Source organism: Xenopus laevis, chromosome 2S (assembly GCF_017654675.1).
Source record: "Xenopus laevis strain J_2021 chromosome 2S, Xenopus_laevis_v10.1, whole genome shotgun sequence".
NCBI lineage: Eukaryota > Metazoa > Chordata > Amphibia > Anura > Pipidae > Xenopus > Xenopus laevis.
In genome coordinates, this window is record NC_054374.1 from 105,745,205 (window position 1) to 105,769,929 (window position 24,725).

The following is a 24,725-nucleotide window of genomic DNA, read 5'->3' on the forward strand; positions in this document are numbered from 1 at the left end:
AAAACATAACATTGTGTGCGCGGGAAACAGTCCCATGTGCCATTACCCAAATAATGTAATAAAAAAACACTAGCCTTGAAAAAAATAGTAAGCCTGGTGTTCAGGTATGAGTTATAAGGGACTGGCACTTTTTTGTTTTAGAAACAAAATAAAATACAGCACACAAAGCAATGATTGCAGAGAAGAAAACCGTGCATGTTTATTACCTCAATTCTTGGTGTGTGTTGCCTTGTGTATTGTTACTCTAAATGCCAAAGTATGTTTCGCCAGCTTAATACACATAATGATCTTAAATAATAAAAGATTGTGTGCATATAATAAGGTGGCCATACACGGGGATTGGGGAATAAAAGATTCTGACTTGGTAGCTTATTGGTCCAGATATGGGGGATGCCAATGCATCAATTAAGGTATGAGCTTATATCTGTGTTTACTGGGACTGCATAGCGGTTCCTTCTGGTTCTGAACATAACTGCATCCAAATAGACATTAACTGGTAGGGGTCTCACGTGCCTGGTTGGTCAGTGACGGAGTCATTTGTGTTTAGATCATTCAATTTTATTAAACATTAAACTTTTTTATTAAACAGTACACCAGTGGGGTATGCATTTGGCTTGCTTAACACGTTTTGTGTCAAAACCTTGCCACTTCCTCAGAAGCCCGGGATGCCAATGACCTGCTGACTGATCTCTGACCAAAACCAGACAGGTTATCTGTTAGACAATCTAGAAAATCCTGCCAAGTTGTTGACCGTCGATGTGGCCCTTTCCCATTATTTTTACATAAGCCAGCTCAACCAGAGCAAAATAAGTCAGATCATAATTAATTAAACATTTTTAGTGTGTATTTTTTAAATCACAGTCTTTACTTTGCCCTTATTCCCACCGCCTCTCAACCTGAGGCTCTCAGAAAAATACATCTTCCCAGTTCTCTCATCAGAATTACCATAGCTACTATTTCCCTGAAGTAAAAGCTCAGTGAACACTAATGATAAGGAATATTCTGCTTTGCCTGAGGCTTATACAGTTGAGGAGCCCATCTTCCTGCTCATTCTTCAACAGCGACTACCAAAAGGGAATATTTAGGGAAAAATATCACACAGTGTGGAGTTGTGCAATATCATGCAACATTTGTTTCCTTTTATATGTCACTTATCCAATCCAGCAAATGATTAATAGTTGTTTCAGGAGTTTTGGTTGGAAAGTGGCTTTAGTGTGGGACACACTGTTTAGGCAAGCAGTTGATGGTTATGTCACAGGTTTAAGTACTGTATAATGAGGAATGGCATGCAATACTACATCCTATACCGTGAGGCTCATAATATTTTAGGTCACCAGTTCACTTTTACCTCACAGATTTAACAATGGGATGAAATAATGCATATTTTATTGTGGGGCTCATTTTATATAGCAAAGGGATGCTGAGGTGCAGTAAGGTGTCAGTAATACTGTATATGTCTGGATTTAGTTCAAAATAGAGCAAGAGTTACAACTCCTAGACTAAAGGCTATTGGGACACGCTTGGAGTCGTTTGACTCTGGAGAAGAGACTAATTGCTCTACACGTAGGGGAAACCATATGACTACGGGAAGGCACCAAGGTGCTTAATAAATCTGGTAGCCCGCCGACTCCAACCTCTCCGCAGCCAAGCGGGCAATAAGCTGGGAGGGCAAGGAGGAAAGGGAAGAGGAGGAGCGTGGGAAGCCAACTAGCGGTGTCAATACAATAGGCTCGTTGTATGTGTAGATGTGCGCGCCTGCTGGGAGTCTGCAGACAGAGAGGAAAGGCACAGGCGCTGAACGGACTCAGCCCCTCTGCCAGGGTACAATCCAGCCATGCTTGCCATCTGAAAGGGCAGCGGAGGGGAAAAGCCAGCGATCTACAGCAGCTGCAACAGAAAGGTGAGCGGTGCCTGATGCGGGCCAGTGATGCTATCGCACACAGTATCGCACACAGTATTGCACACTATATTGCACACAATGCCACTGAAGCTACAGACAGGCCTGTTATGTGGGTTCTATGTACAGTATATGTGTGACAATCTTACCCCCATTCCTTTTGATTGTGTGTGACCATTTGCCGGCCTAGCAAGGGAGAATGACCTGAGCTGCACTTTCCATTGCTTCTCAGAGGGGGTGTCTTCCTTAGGAACAACGTGAGAGAGGTCTATGATGCCTGTGTGCCCAGCCCAGGGCTCCTCTCCCGTCAGTGCATGTAAGGACAAGGAAGGAACTTTCAACCGGGGCGCTCCTTCTGCACTACTTAGGCATGCCGGGAAATTCACTTCATTGCGAGCGGGAGGGCTTGCTGGGAATGTGCCATTGGGCTGCTGGTTTGCTTTACAATTTATAATGTATGGAAAGTGCCTACAACCTTGACTCTTTCCCCACTCATTTCAGACAAGGAAAACTACACGAGGAAAATAATGTTGCTGATTGTTTCAGACATGAGTATGAGTTCCTGAGGTTTTGTTACTGATGAAGATATTTTGTAAAATATGAGGTATTATAAGTTACCAAGGAGTTTCATGACCATATAAAAACACAAGGCCGAAGCCTGAGTGTTTTATTCGGGTCATGGAAGTCCGAGGTAACTTCTAACATCCTCATATTTTACAACTGGGGGTACTTTATTTATTATAATACACAAATTTCAGAGTCATGTGACAGAAATGACATCAGAACTCACCGTTTATAACTGATGACATCAGAAGTCACCGTTTATAAGGATATAATTTACAAGAAATTCATAGCTTTTGTGTATTCACATAATCAAAAAATATTCCCAACATTTCGGCCCGATTTGGGACCTTCCTTGATAAAGGCCCCAAGCGGGCCAAAACGTTGGAGGCACAGTGATAATTCTAATGAAATCGGAGTGTTGGTCCCTTTTGAGCATTTGTATACATTAACTTGGCCAAGCACCCGGGAAGTGGAAGTCGGTGAGAGAGTGCAGGTACACTCTTGTATTAATATATATATATATATATATATATACACACACACACACACACACACACACGTGCCAAACACTATATCAGTTCAGTTACCGATAACTCTCAAAACATCTTGATTGTGTCAGTGTTGAGCACTAAAGGGAGCACTAAACTTACATTTTTTTATAGAACCTGGCTGTTCAACACTAAAGATAGGTGGTAAAACTGTTTACCATAATCCAAGCCACTAGTACACAAATTGTCAGTTGACATGTCTTTAGAATTGCTCAACCTGTTGCCCAGTGCCTAAAACTCAGAGCCTTTCACTAGATATCTAGTCACACCAACCTGATTAAAATGAGATTTTACAGGATGCTGACCGTTACATCATACTGTTACCAGCCTCAGTATTTATATCACCCAAGGGAAGACTGATCGTATCAAGAATTAATTCATTTAATGAAAAGCTATCAGATGGATGGATCTGTTGTGGCAGCCCCTAGTGAAGATATAAACTTTGTACCTTAAATATACCAAACATGTCATTACAATGTAATGAGGGAATCGGTCTCTCCTACATATACAGAGCATAGAGAGTGTAGCAAGATCAAGTAGAGGAGGTGATAATCTTAGAAAATTACTACAAACAGAGGTGAAATTGATATTTCATCTAGACACATATGAGCCGAACGGACTCAACATAAAATGGGACGTTAATTGCTTTATATAGAGCGTGATTAGCTATGTTGTGATAAAATCTGTCCATCCTTTCTGATTTTTAAATTTCAATATTTTTTTTTTTTTAATAAACATTGGAAGTTTAAAAATAGACATTAAATATCATGAAAAACAAGCAATAATATAAGCAATGATATAGCAATTCATAAATGAATGAAATAAGTGAATTGAAGCATGTATTTGACCAAATACATGCGTCAGGTGTTTAAGGGAATTGTTCAGTGTAAAAATAAAAACTAGGTAAATAGGCTGTGCAAACATGTTGCTAATATAGTTAGCCAAAAATGTAATGTATAAAGGCTGGACTGACTGGATATCTAACATAATAGCCAGAACACTACTTCCTGCTTTGCAGTTCTCTTGGTTTCCACTGATTGGTTACCAGGCAGTAACCAATCAGTGACTTGAGGGGGGCCATATGGGTCATAACTGTTTGCTTTTGAATCTGAGCTGAATGCTAAGGCTAAATAGCAAACTCACTGAACAGTTATGTCCCAAGTGGCCCCCCTTAGTCGCTGACTAACTCAGAGTTAGAGAGCTGAAAAGCAGGAAGTTGTATTCTGTTCTGTTCTGTTAGACATCTGATTACTCAATATTTTATAGATTATATTTTTGACTAACTATTTAGAAACATTTTTATTTTGCACAGCCTATCTTTTTATCCAGTTTTTATTTTTACACTTAACTGTTCTTTTAACTTTGAATGTGAAATAAAGCTTTGTTGAATTTTAACTGCATCCATGAAGTCTGTGAAGTGCACATCTACAGTGCAACCTGTTGCCCAGTGCCTAAAACTTTTTACTAGATATTTAGTCACACCAATGTGTGGGACCCCTAAGTTACATCCACACAAACTCCCCTTCTAGGCTATTTCTGGGTCAAGATGCGTTGCAGATCCAGACACGCTGTGCCAGGCTTGTGTTCAGAGCACACATGCAACTTGTCTGCCTTTTTCTTCTTCCACTTAAATAGGTAATTCACTGTTTCTGAATTTACCATACTGTGACTGCTCTCTAACTTGAAGCTTATAAATCTGTTACAGATCAACTCTCGAATATATTAGTTGCCTTTCTGAGGTGTGGCAAATATTGTGTACATCTGTAACCGTTTGGATAATATATGCCTGGGCATACACAACTGCTTCTGGGTTTTTAGAATGATTTTAGAATCAGGAGATTGTATTTCCCCAGGGTGTCCCGGCCAATTCAAACCTGCAGTAAATCCTTGTCAGCCCACACATCACCAGTACACACAAAGGGGCAATTTTGACTGTAAGGGTAGGACTACACGGATGTTTTCGGCGAGATCCGGCACATTGCGACAAAACGAAATAAGGTAAGATATAGAAATGTCGGATGAAGTCGCAGCATTGATCCGACACGACTGTCTGATGCAGACGCTGCGTCTGCATCCGACAGCCGTGTTGCGTCGGATCAACTGCGAAAACGTCGTTTATTCCTACCCTAATAGGTAGTGCCGGGCCTGGGCATTGGGGGATGGTTGAATTCTCCTTTACAGGGTAATATACTAGGTAGGGGTGAAAAGGGGATTTCAATTAACAATATGACTGTGCTAATAGGACCAGTGTATTCAAAGATACAAAACCACAAATGGAAACAGTGGATGCTGCTAGGATGTTATCTTTTCCTATATATGACTCAACCTTTGGGTTTGTTTAGAGGTTTTTTATACTGTCATGGGCTGACGGCAGTTCGCTCTAATATTGCCCTTTGTATTTGGTGGCCTTCTTCTTATAATTGGTTATAGTTGCCATCCAAAAAATTTAACCAAAACAGAGATACTGTAGACAAAATCAAAAGGGGAAAAGTCAGAACATTTTCACAGATCACTGCAATCGCCTGAATGTCTGGACAGTGATTTCTTTTTCTGTATTTGTTGTAAGACTAGCACATGAAGAATGGCTGCTGTTTGTTTTGCACTGCAGTACCAGCTGCAGTGAAAAGGGGCAAAACAAATTCATCTTTTATCCCTGAATAAATTGAATTCATATTTTTGATATAATAGCAAGCTGCTCATCATTGCATGGTATCATTTTAATAATGTAAACACCTCCCAGCTTATATAGAAATTTTTATTTTAGTTACTTACCAGTTATTATATTTTAATGTGTTTGTTACCTCCTATCTCTCTCCAAACTTTTTCCATTCCAACAACTAAAACAACTTTCTGTAGGCAATCCAGTTTATCTTCATAGGCAATGTAAATCTTTTTGCTTTGGCAATGCTGAGGTTTAGGATTTAGCATTTTTAGTTGTCTTACAGGGGTTGATTGAAGCTTTTTATAGCTAAGAGAAATCATTTTTAGGAAATTTGCAGCATTATCCCCACCCATAACCATTTTTAATTTCATAGCAACCGGAGTGAGATATTCATGCTGAAGTTGGCCACACTTTCCCCAGGCAATCTGACTGATAGGCCCAATTTGACCTGTCGTACTTTACACATGTAAAAACTCGTTTCTCACTTATTCATCAGTACTCTAGTGATAACCCTCTTTCATTCACTTTAAACCAGAAACCATTTAATGGAAGATTCCTTTTTTTAAATGTTATTATACCCTATATAGAACAGCAGAGTCTTTAGCAAACCCTGAACTGTGTAAACAGTGATGCATGTTCAATTTTGTAGTTCTTGGTAAAAAAAAACAAAAAGCTGTTATGCAGTGATCGTTAACTGTAATACTGAATCATATTATAGATTATATAGATATTGTTCATGGTTGTATACTTGTTCATGTGTGTTCCTAGATGTAATGGACATGTACTGAATATGCAGCAAAAATGGAATTGTTTTGCATGATCCAAGTTTCGTCGCATTCATCACCGGTGTATAACATGATAATATATTATTATGCATTACAAATTTGCTTTTTGTTATTTTAGTGGTTTCATATTCAACAGTGGAGAAAAGGGAACAGCTTCAAAAAGTAATGTTGAAGTTTAATTTTATGTTGCTCTGCCGTTTGTCTATTTTGAATGTCTTGTTGTTCTCGGGTTGTATACTGTAGCTTCAGTTGTGAGTTATTTACAGATAATCCTTTCTGAGTACAGCATTTCCATTTTTAAGCATCTGCTGTATAAGCAAATAAGATATTTTAAAAGGGAATGTAAAGTTAAAGGGGAACTATAGCAAAAATTAAAATTTAATATGAGCTTCATCATACTGAAAAAAGAAACTTTCTAAAGACAATCAATTAAAAATTCTGTACTGTTTCTGAAATAATCAAGTTTATATTCATTATTCCTCTCTCAGCATCTCTTTCTCTTCATTCTGACTTCATCCAGCAGTTGGGTGTCCGATGAATGATCCGATATATCTTAAAGGGGGGCTTCCTTTCCTAGCAGATATTAGAGCTCATTTAAATAACTGATTCCAGTACAAACTATATCTAATAAAATAACTGCCTTTTGCACAAATTCTGCATGTAGAGAGAGACATGATGTCTGGTGATTTTAATATAGTGAGCTCTAATACATCTTCTAGGCAAAAGGAGCCTCCTTATAAGATACATTGGATCATTCACCTGACACCCAACTCCTGAAAAATGAGGAGAAACAGATGCTGAGAGAATAGTGAAGATAAACTTGATTATTTCAGAAACGGTAAATCATTTTTAATTGATTGTATTTAGAAAGTTTCTTATTTCAGTGTGCTGAAGCTTATTTCAAATACCTTTTTTCAAAATTGTTTCCCTTTAAGGGTCAGGGCATACGCTCAGATTCGGGGAGATTAGTCGCCTGGCTGGATGGCACTTGGAGCGCGTTGTTTTCCGAAGTCGCCCAAAGTTTCCTCGTGAGGCAACTTTGGAAAACGAATCGCTCCAAGTGCTATCTGCGATTTACATTCTAGCCGGCGGGAGGCAGTTCGGGGAGATTTGTCGCCCCGAGGAAGAGGAGATTTGTCGCCGGGCGACTAATCTTCCCGAATCTAAGCATGTGCCCTGACCCTAAGGGGTTCTGTAAAAATCTGGAAGAATAATCCGTTTTCCAATAGATCTATTTTTTTTCTTACTATAAAAAGATAAATATGCTGGTGTATTTTACTAATTCAGACAGTCCCCGTTGAGAAATCTACACAGCTGCTGGCCTTACTGTTTTTTTCCGCAAAGTTTCTGCAAATCAGAATAGAGTATGCATAGCTGGGGCAATCTCCTGAATAGGGCTGTGTACCATGTTAAAGTGAAAACAGGACCACTTATCTTTTTAAGAAAAAAACTATTTTTAAAATGATTTTTTTAAATCAAAGGTAGTGAAAGATTGCAGCTCAGTTTCATCATAAAATAAATTATGGAAGCCACCATGGGAGTAGAGTTGCCACCTGTTCGGTATTTTACCGGCCTGGCCAGTAAAAATTAAGCTTGATCCCAAAGTTAATAATAGGGAAAATGCATAAAAATATAGGAAGGCCGGTATTTTTTTTTCAAGAAAAGGTGGCAACCCTACATGGGAGCAATAATAACACTATGGAGAACAGCAATTACCCTGCTGGGATCAATTCGGGCAGTACTGATGTGCAGATCAGTAAAAACTCAACCGGCACCCGACCCTAATGTGCAAAACATAAAACCACCCTACTGTTGGTAAACCGCAGGTTTCACACATCACTATTGGGCAGCCCTAGTGCTGCCGCAGCAAAAGAGGTTGAAATATAATATAAACTATAGGCAATATTGTTGCAGAATTCTGGTACACCAAGGTGAAAGAATGCTGGAAAATTAAAAAATCTCATTTTATGATATATTCTTGCAATAGACACCTATGGGAAATTGTGAGAAACTTCTTAAAGGGTTTTGCATGAGTAAAAGTTGATAACAACAATAATAGTACACGGTCAAAAAAAATTCTCTAGTGAAAACGAAGGGCTTTTTTGCAGCTGCCTACAGTTCTCCTCTGTTCTGAGCTTTCCAGCAACTGTGCATAAAACATTTTGTGAAAGAAAGGGGAGTCATAAGTGAACAGGGACATTGTTATCTAGACAAGATGTTCTGACCTTGCACGTATAACTGGAAACTTCACTTGCAAATGCTGAGGAAGGTGTTTTATATGGTGTTCGATTTAAGCAGTCCCACCTGGTTTCTTCTCTTTCTCAAAGTAAAAAAGCTGTATGGACAATGTTACAAGCATGTAGAAGGACAAAAAAAGATCTGCTAATCCCTTGTGTGATAAGAATACTGTTTTAGAGATGGTGATTTCATTGGTTTGCTTAAAGCAAATATCGTAATGGAAAAACAGCAATTTTGTTGCAAATACACAGATTAAACAAAAAAGCATCTGTGTCTAGTAGAGTCCTGTACTCAGGAAATTTGTATGTCCTTAAGAAAATACAGTAGAATATGAAAAATGCAGTGAGCAAAAAGTAAATCGAAAATGTGAACTCTTTACTTTGAGCTGAAGATTTAGATGAATAGTAAAAGACAAATCTGATATTGTAAATAGTACCTATTTTTTGAACATATGATATCTATCTATCTATCTATATATATATATATATATTATTTTTTTTTACTGGTGCAGCATCATAATTCTGACTAGTATGTCAATTGCACATTGAATCTTTTGAATATATTTACTATCTAAAGGATGGTGCTGCAGTGGTAGACATGAATTCAGAGTTCATGTACTCCCTTTCCTCTAACAAGATTTACAGCTGCATATAGCTAACAAGGGATTTTGCAACTGTGCCTTTTGTACTTGCCTTGGAAAGTCAGCAAACACAATTCCCAGTGAGCAGAGCTGGCCTCCCCATGGGGCCTTCGTTGAAGGGACTCAACCTTCTAATTGGATTCTTATTGGATGCCACTATAGAAAATGTGAACATTGGGACAATAATTGCATCATGCAGTTAAGCTAAGAGCAGTGACAATCGGCATTAATGTTTTGGTTGTGTTGACATAAATATCTGTCCATATACAACAGATCAGCAGGCTTGTAAGTGGTGTTTGGGGATTTTGATTGTGTCTCCTGTTTGTATGAAATGGTTCATCGGCTTTAGCTGGTAATATATTTTGTATATATCTGTAATGTTGTTAGCTGGCCATAGATGCAAATATAAAGTCCTATGAATCGAAGTTTCGTCCGATTTTCTGATCGTCCCAATGTTTTTCGTACTGTGGCAATCTGTCGTTTAGTCAATCTGACAGGTTAAATGATTTCCATCGATTAACAATAATTTCTCTGCATGTATTGTGACTGGTTCTAAGCAACTTTTCAATTGGACTTCATTATATTTTTTTTTATAGTTTTTGAATTATCTGCCTTCTCCTGACTCTTTCCTGTTTTCAAATGGGGGTCACTGACTCCATCTAAAAACAAATATCCTGTAAGGCTACACTAGTATTGTTATTGCTACTTTGTGTTGCCCATCTTTCTATTCAGGCCTCTCCTATTCATATTCTCGTCTCTTATTCAATTGAATACATGGTTGCTAGGGTAATTTGGACCCTAGCAACTGGATTTCTGAAATTGCAAACTGGAGAGCTGCTGAATAAAGGGCTAAATAACTCAAAAACCACAAATAATAAAAAATGAAAATCAAATGCAAATTGTCTCGAATATCACTCACTGCATCATACTAAAAGTTAATTCGAAGGTGAACAACCTCTTTAAACCACATCTATGGTGTGCAGAGAAACCTGCTTTTAATAAACATACTCACCATTTTATTGCATTTCCTGGATCATCAGTAGATGAATTTATCCATGCACAGCGTTTTAGTATTGCTAGGGTGTATCTTTTAAATAGTCTTTCCCAAGTCACCCATGGCAGACAATTCACCAACATGGGTTAATCCCGCCTATCAGGTCACTGGACAGGAAAGTGTTAACGATCGGTTTAAATACCTTGCTCCTCCCAGCAATACTCGTCTTTTTTCCTGTCCAGGTCACGACAGGCTGCTACAAGCTGTTACAGGCTGTTACAGATTGCTAAAGGCTGCTAAAAAGCTTACCATACCAGAGTGGGTCTCTCTCTCTCTCTCTCTCCCCTCTGATGCCTCCAAGTGCACCCTATATGGGTTGTGGTGAGAAGAACCCGTTGGGCAGGGTTGTGTGCTGGAGCTGCTGTAGGAATTCCCTCCTAGGGTGAGAGGAGGATGAAGCAGTGCAGAGGATCAGCCGTTTCATGTGGATTCGAGGCTGTGTAAATTGTTTGTTCCGTGTGGAGAACACACGCGCCAATACTGACGCGGACGCGCGTCGAGTTCGGACGCGGAAGCGCGTGGAAGACGCGCGTCTGAATTGACGAACGGAGTGACGTGCGCCGGAAGTGACGCACGCGGAAGACGCGCGCCCAAAGGGGACGCGCGCCGGGATTGGCGCACGCGAAGGACGCGCGCCCGGAGGTGACGCGCGATCGGTCTGACGCGCGGGAAAACGGCGTCAGGAAGTGATGCAATAAGAAGACGCTGGCAGTATGTGCAAGGCTGGCGTTTTGGCTGGATATGATAGTACACTTCGCTGGAAGTTGGGGAGCGTTTGTTAACTCGGCTACAGATTGTTACTATGGATCAGCCTGGCTCTGGAAAAGGATCTCAGCCCAAAGGTCCTAGGTAAGCTGGCTGTGGTTATATGGATGTAATGAGAGAGAACGATAATTAGTGGCTGATGGTTGTCTTTTCCATTTCAGCCTACATGTGTCAACTGAATTGCAGAAAGGGGAGCCTACTCTTTCAAGGAAAGCGGCTTCAGCTACGGACCCAGTAGCGTCTGCAGACCCTCAGCCTTCAGGAGCCCCACAATTGGATGCTCTGGTCTCCATCATCAAGCAAGCTGTGGTACAAGGCATGCAAGAGGCTACTGCTTCTACCTCTGGGGTACAGAGGAAAGCTAAGAGGGTCAGAGATTTGCCATATGAGTCTCTATCGGATGTGTCAGATGAGGAATTGTATTCTCCTGGGGAGGCACATTCTGAACTCTCAGAGGAAGGAGAAGTGTTTTCTGAGGAAGAAATTACATTTGACCCTACAGCGATAGAGAATCTGGTAAAGGCAGTAAGGAAGACGCTGTGTCTTTCGGAAGAGCTACCTAAGTCTAGTTCAGCAGATAAGTTCTTCCCATCGGTCAGGAAAAGACAGGTGACTTTCCCGGTACATGATTCGATTAAGGAAATCATCAGCTCTGAGTGGAAGAGAACAGAGAAAAAGTTTGTTGTCCAGGGGAAGTTTGCAAAAAAGTATCCGGTGGAGGAGTCTTTCTCTAAGTTGTGGGACAATCCGCCTAAAGTCGATGCTGCAGTGGTAAGGTTGGCAAGAAAGACGACGCTGCCAGTGGATGATGCAGCAGCTTTCCGTGATCCAATGGAGAAACGGATTGAAACGAATCTCAAGAAGACGTTTATAGCGGCAGGAGCAACTTGTAGACCGGCAGTAGCTATGACCTCCACATCAAGAGCTATGAAGGTGTGGTTAAATAACCTGGAAGATGCCATTTCGTCTAATGTCAAAAGATCAGGGTTACGTGAAATGTTGTCCGAATTTAAGCTAGCGGTGGATTTCATGACAGATACCTCTCTAGATCTGGTACATCTAGCTTCAAGAACTATGGCACTTTCGGTGTCCTCAAGAAGGGCTTTGTGGCTGAAGCCGTGGCTGGCGGATTCAGCCTTTAAGGTGAACTTATGTCAGTTGCCATTTGAGGGGGAGATGCTCTTCGGTGAGAAACTCGATTCTATCATTAAGAAGGCTTCCGGGGGCAAGAGTGTATTTTTGCCGCAGGAAAAGAGATTCAGACGTCAAGGGGGTAGGTCTAGTTCCCCCATTAACAGGTCCTTTCGAGGTTCAAGACAGCCTAGATATGGAAGGACTGCCGGAAGACAGACGAATTGGAAGTCCACAAGGGGGAAAGTAGGCCTCCCAATAGGAGAAGTTCTACTTTCAGCTCAAGCCATACAGAGAAGAAGCAATGAGATCAGGCCGGCTCAGACCAGCAGAGTGGGGGCACGTCTAACATCCTTTTATGCGGTCTGGGCCTCAAAAATCAGAGACCAATGGGTCCTGAGGGTGATTCAGGAAGGATATCGGTTGGAATTCCACAGGTTGCCATCTCGCAATGTGTTCAAGATGTCTTCAGTTCCGCAGGTACCAGGTTCGGACCAAGTGTTACAGGAGTATGTAGATCAACTCCTGAACTCGGGGGCAGTGGAATGGGTTCCGAAGTCCCAACAGGGCTTAGGTTTCTATTCGAAGCTCTTTCTAGTCCGGAAAGCCTCGGGGGCATTCAGACCGGTACTGGATTTACGCCCTCTGAATCAGTTTGTCAACTGCAGGCGCTTCAAAATGGAATCACTGACGTCCATCCTACAAGCGGTTCCGCCACAGTCATGGCTAATAAATCTGGACTTGAAGGACGCATATTTCCATGTACCAGTGCACAAGACACATCGGAAGTATCTTCGGTTTGCCTTCAGAGGTCAACATGTCCAGTTTACCTGCCTTCCCTTTGGCCTCTCAACGTCCCCAAGAACATTCACGAAGGTCCTGGTCACGGTTGTGGCTTTTCTAAGAGTAGAAGGTGTGCCTATATTTCATTACCTGGACTACATTCTGTTGGTGGCTTCATCAAGAGAAGAAGCTCTGAAATTCAGGGACAGAACAATCCTGGTACTCCAACAGTTCGGTTGGATAATAAATTGGGAGAAGAGCAACCTACTTCCATCACAAAGGATGGTCTTCTTGGGTGCACACCTCGATACGCAGGAAGGAATAGTTTCACTTCCTCAAGAAAAGATACAGCATATATTGAGACAAATAAGACAGTTCAAGGAACAACAAAGAGTCTCAGTAAGGTCATGCATGTCGGTCCTAGGTCTCATGGCATCTACGATCCAGATGGTGAAGTGGGCCAGGTGGCACATGAGGCCTCTCCAACAATTCTTCCTGAGGGAAAATGCTTCAAGACAGTTGAAACTAAATTCACGGATTGTAGTTTCAGAGAACGCCAAAGACAGTTTAAGTTGGTGGCTGGTTGTAGGAAACTTGTCTCAGGGGATGGTCCTTGCAAACCCCCCGTATGTGGTGATCACGACAGACGCTTCAGAGAGAGGCTGGGGTGCAGTACTGGAAGGCCGCAGTGTTCAAGGTCATTGGAACCTGCAGGGTGTCTCCTCAAACATTCTGGAACTACGGGCCGTGAAAGAGGCGTTGCGGGCCTTTTCAGGAAAAATTTTACATGCCTGGGTAAAGATTCAGTCAGACAATGTTACAACGGTGTCTTATGTGCAGAAGCAAGGCGGTACCAGAAGCGCCCGACTGCTAAAAGAACTAGCCCCAATAATGACGTGGGCAGAGGAAAATCTAGAAGGGCTGACAGCCTTACATATTCCAGGCAGTCAGAATACGGAGGCAGACTTTCTCAGTCGCAACACCTTGCAACCAGGAGAATGGAGTTTATGTCTGCTAACCTTTCAAGGCGTAGTACAAAGGTTCGGAAGGCCAGAAATCGATCTTATGGCCACAGACAAAAATCACAAGTGCAGCAGGTTCTTTTCCAGGGCACCATGTCCTCTGGCAGAAGCAGTGGATGCACTCCTCCAGGATTGGAGCAGGATATTTGGTTATGTCTTTCCGCCCTTTCCAATGATTTGGAGGGTGTTGAAAAAAGTGGATGCCGAAAAAGCCTTAGTCATAGCCATAATTCCGTATTGGCCGAGACACCCTTGGTTTCCGCTCCTGCAGAGTTTGGCAGTAGAGCCACCTCTGAGACTGCCTCTTCAGCCGGATTTGTTGTCCCAGGGCCCAGTGGTCTACGAGGGAGTGGATTCCCTGTCACTGACGGCATGGAAATTGAAAGGCAGAGGCTAGCAGGATATGGTTTCCAGGACGATCTGGTGAATTTCTTATTGAAGGCTCGGAGGGCTTCTACCTCGGCTCAATATTACAGGGTCTGGAAGTGCTTCGCAGAATTTGCAGTACAACACAAGTTTGACCCAAAAGATCCTACTGTCCAACAGGTGGTTCAGTTCCTGTTTGTGGGTTTCCAGAGGAAACTTAGCACAAGCACTCTGCAAGGTCAAGTTTCCGCATTATCTGCGTTGTGTGGCCATTCCTGGGCGGAGGAGCCTCTGGTTAACCGGTTCTTCAACGCAATGAGAAGAGTGTGCCCTTTCAAGAAATCCAGAGTTCCACCTTGGGACCTTACGATCGTCTTACGAGCCTTAATGTCTTCACCTTTTGAGCCTTTGCGGGAGGCCTCGGACTGGCATGCGACTTTGAAAGTCCTGTTCCTGGTCGCTATTACCTCAGCTTGCAGGGTTGGAGAGATTTCTGCTTTGTCAGCAAAAGAGCCAGACACAGTTGTCTATCCGGACAAAGTGATTATGAGACCATCTTTCGAGTTTCTTCCAAAAGTAATCTCTCAATTTCATGCCGATTTGGAAGTTACACTACCTTCCTTCTGCCCTTCTCCAAAGTCTGACAAGGAGCGAGAATGGCATACTTTGGACCTGGTGAGGGCCGTTTCGCATTATCTGACGCGAACGAAGGATTGGCGAAAATCTGACAGGTTATTCCTGATTCCGAGGGGCCCTAGAAAGGGTTTGGCGCCAGCTAAGTCTACGATTGGCCGCTGGATTGTCTCCTGCATTGCTCTAGCTTATCGGTTGACAGGCAATGAGATTCCTAAGGACCTGAGGGCTCATTCTACAAGAGCCATGGCTACTTCCTGGGCGGCGGAAGCCAAGGCCCCGCCAGACCTCATCTGTAAGGCTGCTAGGTGGACGTCTTCCTGTACCTTCATTCGTCATTATAGACTGAATGTGATGTTGTCTCAAGATGCAAAGTTTGGAAGAAAGATTTTGCAATCTGTTGTTCATTCTAAATAAAAGTTTTTTTTGTTGATCAATAGTGGTCCCTCCCTTCTTAAAGCTTGGGGAAATCCCATGTTGGTGAATTGTCTGCCATGGGTGACTTGGGAAATATAGAAATTTTTCATACTCACCGTAATTTCTATTTCCAAGTCACTTCCATGGCAGCATTCACCAACTTCCCTCCCTTCTTCTGGAGCTTGTTACTAGACGAGTATTGCTGGGAGGAGCAAGGTATTTAAACCGATCGTTAACACTTTCCTGTCCAGTGACCTGATAGGCGGGATTAACCCATGTTGGTGAATGCTGCCATGGAAGTGACTTGGAAATAGAAATTACGGTGAGTATGAAAAAATTTCTATATTTTGTATGTTTTTTTTTAAATAAATTAATAGGCTGACTGAATCTTCATTTTACTTCAAACACCAATAAACATTGAATGCTTCTTTTCTTTATAATGTCTAGGATGCTTTAGGATGAAACGCCACAGGAACCTCAGCAGCAGCGACAGCTCAGACAATGAGAGTAAGTATAATGTTAGAATTACTGTATGTTGATTGAAGAAAATTAAATATCATTTAAACCAATTAATTTTTCCTATGGAGGGCCATTAGGTGAAAAAGAAGGGAATTCTCACTTTTAGGGGGTTATTTACTAAAACTATTTTTTTGCATTTTTTTAAATAAAACACACTTAACCCTAACTTCAATCCATGATTTTGGCTAATTTACAAATAATTCAGCTCGGAAAAAGTCATAGCAAAAAAACAAAAAACCCACGCAACAGAATTCGATTTTTCAAGTGAAAAAACGGCATCAAACACCCCCCGTACCAAAAGCCCCCTAAACTGCGTAGCATTGCCCACCCTCCCCTCTTGAGCTTTTAAGATCTACTTGATTTCATGTAGATCTCCTTATTATAACCTATGTATAGAATACACTTTAACACTTGCTGACCAAGTGTATTTGAATGCATATGAAACCTGTTCATGATTTTAATTTTTTTTTTATATTCTCTCAGTTGTTTTGTTGTGTGTCGATAGTACGGTACTGTAAGCAGTAAAATATATTCTTTCTGTTTATACAGTTTTTCCCTTTAATTTAGGTCCTTCGACTTCATTTTCTTCCTGCTTTCAGCATAAGGGTAAAGGCAAATATACAGCCGATGAAGGAAAGAAATCTGCCGAGGTATGTTACACTCTGATGCATCTCCGATTTCTGTGGGGTAGCCCTACTGTAAGATATTTATCTACGGTACAGATCCTTTGACAATTCAGGGTCACTTGTGAAAAATATATGCAATTTTTTCTTATATTAGCAGTTTAAACTGTTAATATCATGAATTTGATACAGAAACTTTGGTTTTTGCCACCTCTTGAATGGACTTTGTTGCAAAATTAGTATTGCAGAAATTCTGTGGGGCAAGATGAGAACAAAGCACAGCGTGCATAAAGCGTAGAGCAAACCTACGTCATTGCATTGCTGTGGCAGATAGATGAGAAGCTTCACTTCCTTCAGGATGTAATTCTTTGTTACTTACTAAAGGTGACCCTACAGAGAGATCTTATTGTGTATGGCACCTGCCAGAAGCAGCTGCTGGAGATCAGAGTGCACCTTAATACTAGACTTCTCAAATTTAGTCTGCAATCTACTATGGCAAGAGCAGTTGGAAGCGAGAATTGTACTTTATCTGCTAAGGATATTCTTGCAGGGGCAGTTCCATTTTCCAAGCAAGTTTTTGCACATGGCTATAAACGTTTTATGTATAAGCATTGCAGTCTTACAATTCCTTAAAGGATTGTATTTCAGAAGTAATTCTGATAGGGTAAAATATAATCTAGGGCAGGTTAGGCACATTCAAAGAATATCTGGCAAATGAGTTGAAAGTAGGGATTTTAATCATTCTCTCACCTTTAATAATCTGTGTTATATTGGTCCTTCATTTATATATAGTGATTTAAATGACAATTGGTTGGCTGCAAAGAGGAGATTTAGTCAATCAGATGTTGACTAGTAAATGTTATTTGCTCCTTTGCATTATTTTTTATGCGACCTCCCTTGACATATCCCTTGGCCAGTGGTCTATAGGTTGTGGTGCTCCCAATTTTTGCACACATTGTTCTCAGTATGGAGTTTTTCAACTTTATGCCAGAATCTTGTCACAAATCTTATCCTTATGATTATCTTAGGTATTCCGGAAAGATCTTATTAGTGCCATGAAGATCCCAGACTCCCAACATGTCAGCCCAGAGGAGTATTACCAGTTTGCAGACACCTGGAAACAAGAATGGGAGAAGGGTGTCCAGGTGCCAGCCAATCCTGATAATATCCCACAACCTTCTCTAAGGTGAGGGTCCTCTGCGTCCATACTGTGGTTTTAACGGAAATTCATACAGGAGTGTTATTGAGTGTCTGATAATATGTTAGGGCTAGACTGAATGTACAATTTGGTTAAGAATTTGATGAAATATTGCCTATTTAGTTGCATATTAGTACCCTATAGGTAAGGAAGGAAGGAGGTGAGCTGGGGGAGAAAAAGGAAGGAGGGCGTAGGCACAAAGTAGACAAACAGACTATTATAGCTTTCTAATGCAAACTTTTAATTCAGGCAAAATGAAAACTTTGTGATTTCTTCTAGACCCAACAAATTAAGACTTACATTACATTATTGATAAAATGAGCAAGAATTCAGGCTTGAGTATTTGAACAACCATTTTATGTCATATTGGATGTTTGTCTGGACTTGGGGTTTGCTTTTAGTCTAAATTTTCAGTTGTAGCAAATGAATCATTCTTTTGCATGCAGAAAGTTGGTTCCTAGATTCATCTACACAGCTAGAAATGTGTGCTATGCAGGGATGCCTGTTTACTAATGTACTTATTTTGCCTGTTGCCCTTGTTTTCAGGGTCATTGCAGAAAAGGCAAAAGAGGTGTTGTTTACACGCTCAAGAAAGTATATTCATTGCTCCAACCAAGAGCCTGCAGAGCCTGGATACATCAACATCCTGGAACTTGCAGAGAGCATGTGCCGATATGACCTTGATGATCTGGACCTGTATTGGCTAGGAGAATGCAACCTTGAGCTTGCGGACATGGGTAAGCAATAGAACACAGATGGAGGCAGCAGTTGTCATGTTGTCTCACTTTTTTGTGGCGGAGCAGATCGCTTCTGTCGTGTGACGAGCTAGCAGTAGTAGGATGAAAAAAGTATGTTGACTGTAGGAATAACTCTCTTACATCCCACTTAATATCTGCTGTTATTTTAGGATGTGCTCCTGTTGATGAGAGCACAATGGAGAAAACACTGGAGGTTTTGGAACGGCATTGCCATGAAAACATGAACCATGCCATAGAGACAGAGGAGGGCCTGGGGATAGAGTATGATGAAGATGTCATCTGTGATGTGTGCCGTTCCCCAGACAGTGAGGAGGGCAATGATATGGTATTCTGCGACAGGTGCAACATTTGTGTTCACCAGGTAGGTTCCATGTCACAGTGCCAGCGTGGGACTAGCTTTTATACAAGTTATCCACTTTCACATTGTTATACTGTATCTAATTTCATGCTCTTGATAAATTCTTACTAGCCTCTGTGACATCCTTTCTTTAATAGTGTGCTCTGTGTAAGGTGCTATATAGCATTCACAGATGGTGAGGAAAGGAAATACTCTCACTAAAATATACCATTTTATCAGGGTATTGATAGCGTCCTTTTGATTCATTCTCTGTAGTGGGCAAATTATTTTAAGATAGGAGCAACACATACATACACACACACATATTTTGTGAAATCATTTATCTTTGTTAAATAATGTTGGGTCATATATACAATAAATGCCTCATGTGATAGTTACTCTCATTTGCGGTATTAAGGCAGTGGTATGTTTATGCACAAGGCAAGTAAATAACCTTCTGTTTTAAGAAGGCTTTATGTTGCATGTCTTGCAACTGAAGGGGTTTTTGACTCCTTTTAGCCCATCTCACCCTAACCAGGCTAGGTTCCATGCAGAGATCGTATGATCTTATCACTCCTCAAGTGCCTCTTCTCCAGTATGAACAACCCCGACTCGGCCAGCCTTTAGCCATAGCTTAGTTGTCCTGTATATTATATTACATTCTGCGCTGTAAGGAACATTTATAAGGTTTAAATACCTGTACACCAAAGTATTGATTTACATTTCTCTCTGATTTGGCAGGCTTGTTACGGCATTTTAAAGGTCCCTGAAGGCAGTTGGCTCTGTCGCACTTGTGTCTTGGGGTTGCACCCACAGTGTATCTTATGTCCAAAAACAGGGGGCGCTATGAAAGCCACAAGGACTGGTACCAAGTGGGCACATGTGAGCTGTGCTCTCTGGATCCCAGAGGTAAATGTATTGAAGCTTATCAAGGGCTGTCTCACCAGTGCATATATTTACATGTTTTTCATCAGCTATTGCTAGCTATCATAAACCTATTTATTATTAGTTAAACAAGTATAGGATCTGTTATTCAGAATGCTTGGGACCTGAGATTTTCTGGATAAGGAATCTTTACGTAATTTGAATCTCCATACCATAAGTCTAAAAAAAAAATTGTTAAAACATTAAATAAAACCAATACAATTGTTTTGCCACCAATATGGATTAATGCAGCATAGTTGGGATCAAGTACAAGGTTTTGTATTATTATTATAGAGAAAAAAAAATAGGACTATTTGTTTAAAATGTGCTCTATGTGAGACAGTCTTCCTATACATCAGAGCTTTTTCAATAATGAGTTTTCAGATAAGGGATAGGTATAGCAAATACCAGAGAGGCTGCTGTAAGATGCTATTTAAAGTAACTATTTAGTCGACTGGTTGTGGGCTGTTTGGGCCTCTGTACTTGAAATGCACAGGACCTATTTTGATTTCCAGTCCAGACCTGATTTTATGATATACTCCAAACATATGTCTGAATTGCCCTCTTGTACAATTGTAGGACAAGCAGTTAATTTACTAATATTCAAAATCAGTTATTTTTGTGACCTCAACTGGAAAGTCATGTTCTAAATTTAAAAGTAGGTATTTATTGGGCAGAGAAAATTATATTGAAGCTTGTTATTGGATGTCGGAAACATTATAGGAAAAGCAATGGCAGATGGGAAAAAAATAAAATGTAGTAAATAGTACACTAATTAAAAATTTTAGCTTTTATTTATACAACCCATTTTATTAGCAGGGAAAATTTACAAGGCCATTTCAGCCATCATTCTATAGACTATATAAAATGGCTACCAAAGCAGGTGCAGCACTCTGTATGCACTAGCCTCCATATGTTGGGTTGTGGTATTATTAAGTACAGGTGTAGGACCTGATATTACAAATGCTCGGGACCTGGGGGTTTTTGGTAAGGTTCTTTTGGTAATTTGGATCTCTATACCTTATATCTACTAAAAAATCATTTAAACATTAAATAAATCCAGTAGGATTGTTTTGCCTCCAATAAAAATTAAGTATATTTTAGGATCAAGTACAATGTATGTTTGACATTATATTGTTCAAATTTTGAATTAATTTTAAAATTGAGTCTATGGGAGATCGCCTTCCCATATTTCGGGAACTATAGGGTTTGACATGGTATAATAACCACATCACCTTTCATAATGTCAATTTTCCCACTACACTACTGTATATTTACACTCTACTTAGGATGCTTACAAAAGCTGTGAAGCTTTCAGACAACCTATATATCAATAATAGTGTACATTTGTGCAAGGGAACTATTTGCAGTGTTTAGTAGATTTGAAAATTTAGAAAAAGATGGTTAAGTCTAAATCACTTCCCTCACAAGGCAGCAGTATTGTTACACTTTGTGGCAGAGGTTCAGTATAACAGATTATTAAGACAACAATGGTCTAATGTTCTTTCTGAAAACCATTTTATTCAGTGGAATTTTTTTTTACTATGTGTCTAATGTTTTAACTTTTGTATGTGTTCAGGTTAGCATTGCCTGCCCAGAGAGAATGGAGCCAATTACTAAAGTTTCACACATCCCTCCTAGCCGGTGGGCGTTAGTTTGCAGTCTCTGCAAGCTGAAGACAGGTGCCTGCATACAGGTAAATGCACCAGTTCTCCAACATGGGAATTGCCTACTCAGCTGCTGTTCTGCACAATTAAATATACATTTATAATGGGGGCACATGGCTTTTCAGTGGCAATTTTCTACAGTGTGATCTTTGTTTTGAGAAGCAGCACTTTATTGATTTGTGTAGCATTTTCTATAACTGAGAGTGTTTGAAAGCTTAGATCTATGCTGGACTTTTTATATAGTGAATAAAGTAATCCCCCTTGTGTATTATAAGGATGTTATAAGTTATTGAGGAGTTTCATGACCATATAAAAACACAAGACCGAAGGCCGAGTGTTTTTTCATACAGGTCATGGAACTCCGAGGTGGCTTCTAATATCCTCATATTTTGCAAAATGCCGTACTTTATTTATTATAATACACAAGTTTTAGTGAGTCATGGGACAAAAATGACATCACTACTCAATGTTTATAACTGCTGACTTCACTAGTCACCATTTATAAGGATATCATTTACAAGATATTCATGGCTTTTGTGTATTATATACTATATATTTAATAAGAAAAAAATCTAGTCGGACTTCCCCCAAGTATGGTGCGGAACAATTCACCCGTTGTCTCATTAATAATCCAACAAACTTTGTTGCTTTTAATTGTAACACCTGAACCACTTGTGGAGTAAGGTTCATAAATTATGCCTAGTAGTTTAAATTTTTATGTATTCAAAGGTTTTATATGTAAGTGTCAATCTGTGTAATTTGTGGAGAAACCTTTGTTCATTATAGACTTTGAAGTGACCCCTGCCTAATAAAATCAGTGATTCGGTGTAAAGCATAGCTAGCTGTCAGAATGGGGCTGCATTTACCACTCTATGTTGCAGGCCAAATAATCAAGAACATACAGTAATTCTGCTTGCTGTAGCTATCAACTCTACTTGTCATGCCTCTTTATGAATTGACCACAGTCATATGTCTTATTGTCATTATTTTTTTGGAGTTACTGCCAGCATCTGCTTCATTTGCATACAATTTGCCATGTTTGTGCACGGCTGACAGTATTTTCTTCTGAGCCCTGAAAATGCCTTGATTAATGCAAGTGTAGTGCTTTACTAATTAAGCTCGCCTTATGAGAGCAAGAGTTCTTGCTGTACTGACAAATTTACTGTCTCTGTAGTAATCTGTGTTTCCTGTTGTTTTTGGCTTTGCTCATTGATGCGCTTTCAATCAAGTGCTCAGTTAAAAGCTGTATCACTGCTTTTCACGTAACGTGCGCCTTTGAACACAGCCTGGAAATGAAGACTATACTGGATGAAGGGGATGAAGTCAAGTTCAAGTCATACTGCTTAAAGCACAGCAAGAGCAAGCATGGGCCAATAACAGGGCAGGAAGAGCCTCAAAAAGCACACAGTGACCACAGGCCAACAGAGAGCGAGAGAACCAGCTTGCGAGCCCAGAAGCTGAAGGAGCTGGAGGAGGATTTTTACACATTGGTGAAAGTGGAGGATGTGGCAGCAGAACTTGGCCTGCCCATGCTAACGGTAGACTTTATTTATTCTTTCTGGAAGTTGAAAAGGAAAAGCAATTTTAACAAACCTTTGTTGCCACCTAAAGAGGATGAACAGAATGGTCTGGTCCAACCCAAGGAAGACAGCATTCATACTAGAATGAGAATGTTCATGCATCTTCGGCAAGACCTGGAGCGGGTAAGTGCAGAGTTTTAACAAACAATAGGTATATGGTACAGATATGGGATCCATTATCCAGAAATCTCAAAATTATGTGAAGGCCACCTCCCATAAAGTCCATTTTCAGCAAATAATTTTGTACAGTGAAGACTGATATCTGGCCAAAAACCAGCCAGATATCAACTGGCAGATTTGAAAATCCCATTAGATGAGGAGCACATCTGGTACCTTAATGCAATCCTTGTCCATTTGGTCTCTGTAGACCCGATGGTGCATACATTTTTAAAGAAACTGAAAGTTTTAGCTACAAGTTTATGATCTTAAATTTAATACCGTAAGTCACCATCAAACACTGTCAATGCCATGTGGTGGTCTTAACTCTTTAGGTCTGGCTATGTTTTTCATAGGCTGGCACCATCCCTGATGGTTACGTTTCATGGTAAAAGTATCTCCTGACCATTGGTCTCACATTAACACTTGGTACATAGTGTCATCCATCTAAAATAGGCCTTATGAACAGTTATCGGCAAATTTAAATGAGAGGTTTACATTACACAGTCACAAGTATGAACATTTTGGAGTTGTCATTTTCTCTGAAGGATTTCCACTCAGCTTAGATATTGCCTTTAGCATCGTACATGCTCATTTTAATTTTATCTTTCAACAGGTGAGGAATCTGTGCTATATGGTAAACAGGAGAGAGAAGCTGAAATTGTCCCACAGCAAAATCCACGAGCAGATCTTCAATTTGCAGGTGCAGCTTGTCAATCAGGAGGTGGCAGCAGGTAATATATTTTAGGTCATTACTACCGAAACTCTTAATTATTACTGTACTGTGCAGTGATAGGACAACAAACTTGCATCAAGCAACATTGTACTTTTTGCCACTGTTTGGCACATGCTCCATTTATTTTCAATTTAATTGTTTATGGGGTCAATATATGAATATTAACAGTGTAAAGCATAGTTTCAGCCAATCCTGTGATTTGAATTTGAGCCTAGTTTTTAGATTGAATGTGACTTAATTTTCCTATCCTAAAAAAACTTATATCAAATAAATTTTCCTATTCTATATAAACTATTCAAAGTTTATGTATTAGAAAATAGGACCCCAGCAATCAGCTTCTAAAATTTTGCGCTGGAGAGTTTAAGTAAATATTTTGATATGTTATGTTCTGTGAAATAGATGAAATACATTTTTACAAAGTTTTGCATAAGGAAAGCAACCCAGCTAAGACTCCCAATATCCACAATGCCTTGCATATTCCTTGATTATTAGACATTTTAATAAGGACACTCACAGATGTCTTGGGCGGCTGACCATTGTTAAATTGGCAGATGTAGTCAGAACAGGCAATATAGAAATACTACATTCAGTTGTGTGTTGTAAATTCATATACAGATAACTTTAAAGCTATTTACGTGTTTCTAATATAGTTTAATGTTTCTATTTTATTGCTTTCATTGAACCATCTATTAAGATTTTTATTCATTCAGGTCATGATCTAC

General features: G+C 40.2%; 1 protein-coding gene across 7 annotated transcripts in view; it reads left to right on the forward strand.

The window, feature by feature from the left end:
• The first annotated feature begins 1,494 nt into the window (after positions 1-1,494).
• Positions 1,495-24,725, forward strand: part of jade3.S (jade family PHD finger 3 S homeolog) — a 51,557-nt gene continuing 28,326 nt past the window's right edge. Inside the window, exons 1-12 of one of the 7 annotated variants that reach the window (XM_041582947.1) lie at positions 1,628-1,900; positions 4,863-5,007; positions 6,575-6,618; positions 15,953-16,012; positions 16,574-16,674; positions 17,676-17,833; positions 18,392-18,582; positions 18,753-18,964; positions 19,682-19,849; positions 21,444-21,560; positions 22,761-23,234; positions 23,884-24,001. In XM_041582947.1, coding sequence (XP_041438881.1) covers positions 1,738-1,900; positions 4,863-5,007; positions 6,575-6,618; positions 15,953-16,012; positions 16,574-16,674; positions 17,676-17,833; positions 18,392-18,582; positions 18,753-18,964; positions 19,682-19,849; positions 21,444-21,560; positions 22,761-23,234; positions 23,884-24,001 — 1,951 coding nt within the window. In that variant the 5' untranslated portion in view covers positions 1,628-1,737. Of the gene's footprint in view, positions 1,901-4,862; positions 5,008-6,574; positions 6,619-15,952; positions 16,013-16,573; positions 16,675-17,675; positions 17,834-18,391; positions 18,583-18,752; positions 18,965-19,681; positions 19,850-21,443; positions 21,561-22,760; positions 23,235-23,883; positions 24,002-24,725 lie in introns of all 7 variants that reach the window. The other 6 variants (XM_041582948.1, XM_018249818.2, XM_018249819.2 and 3 more) reach the window with 6 other exon arrangements.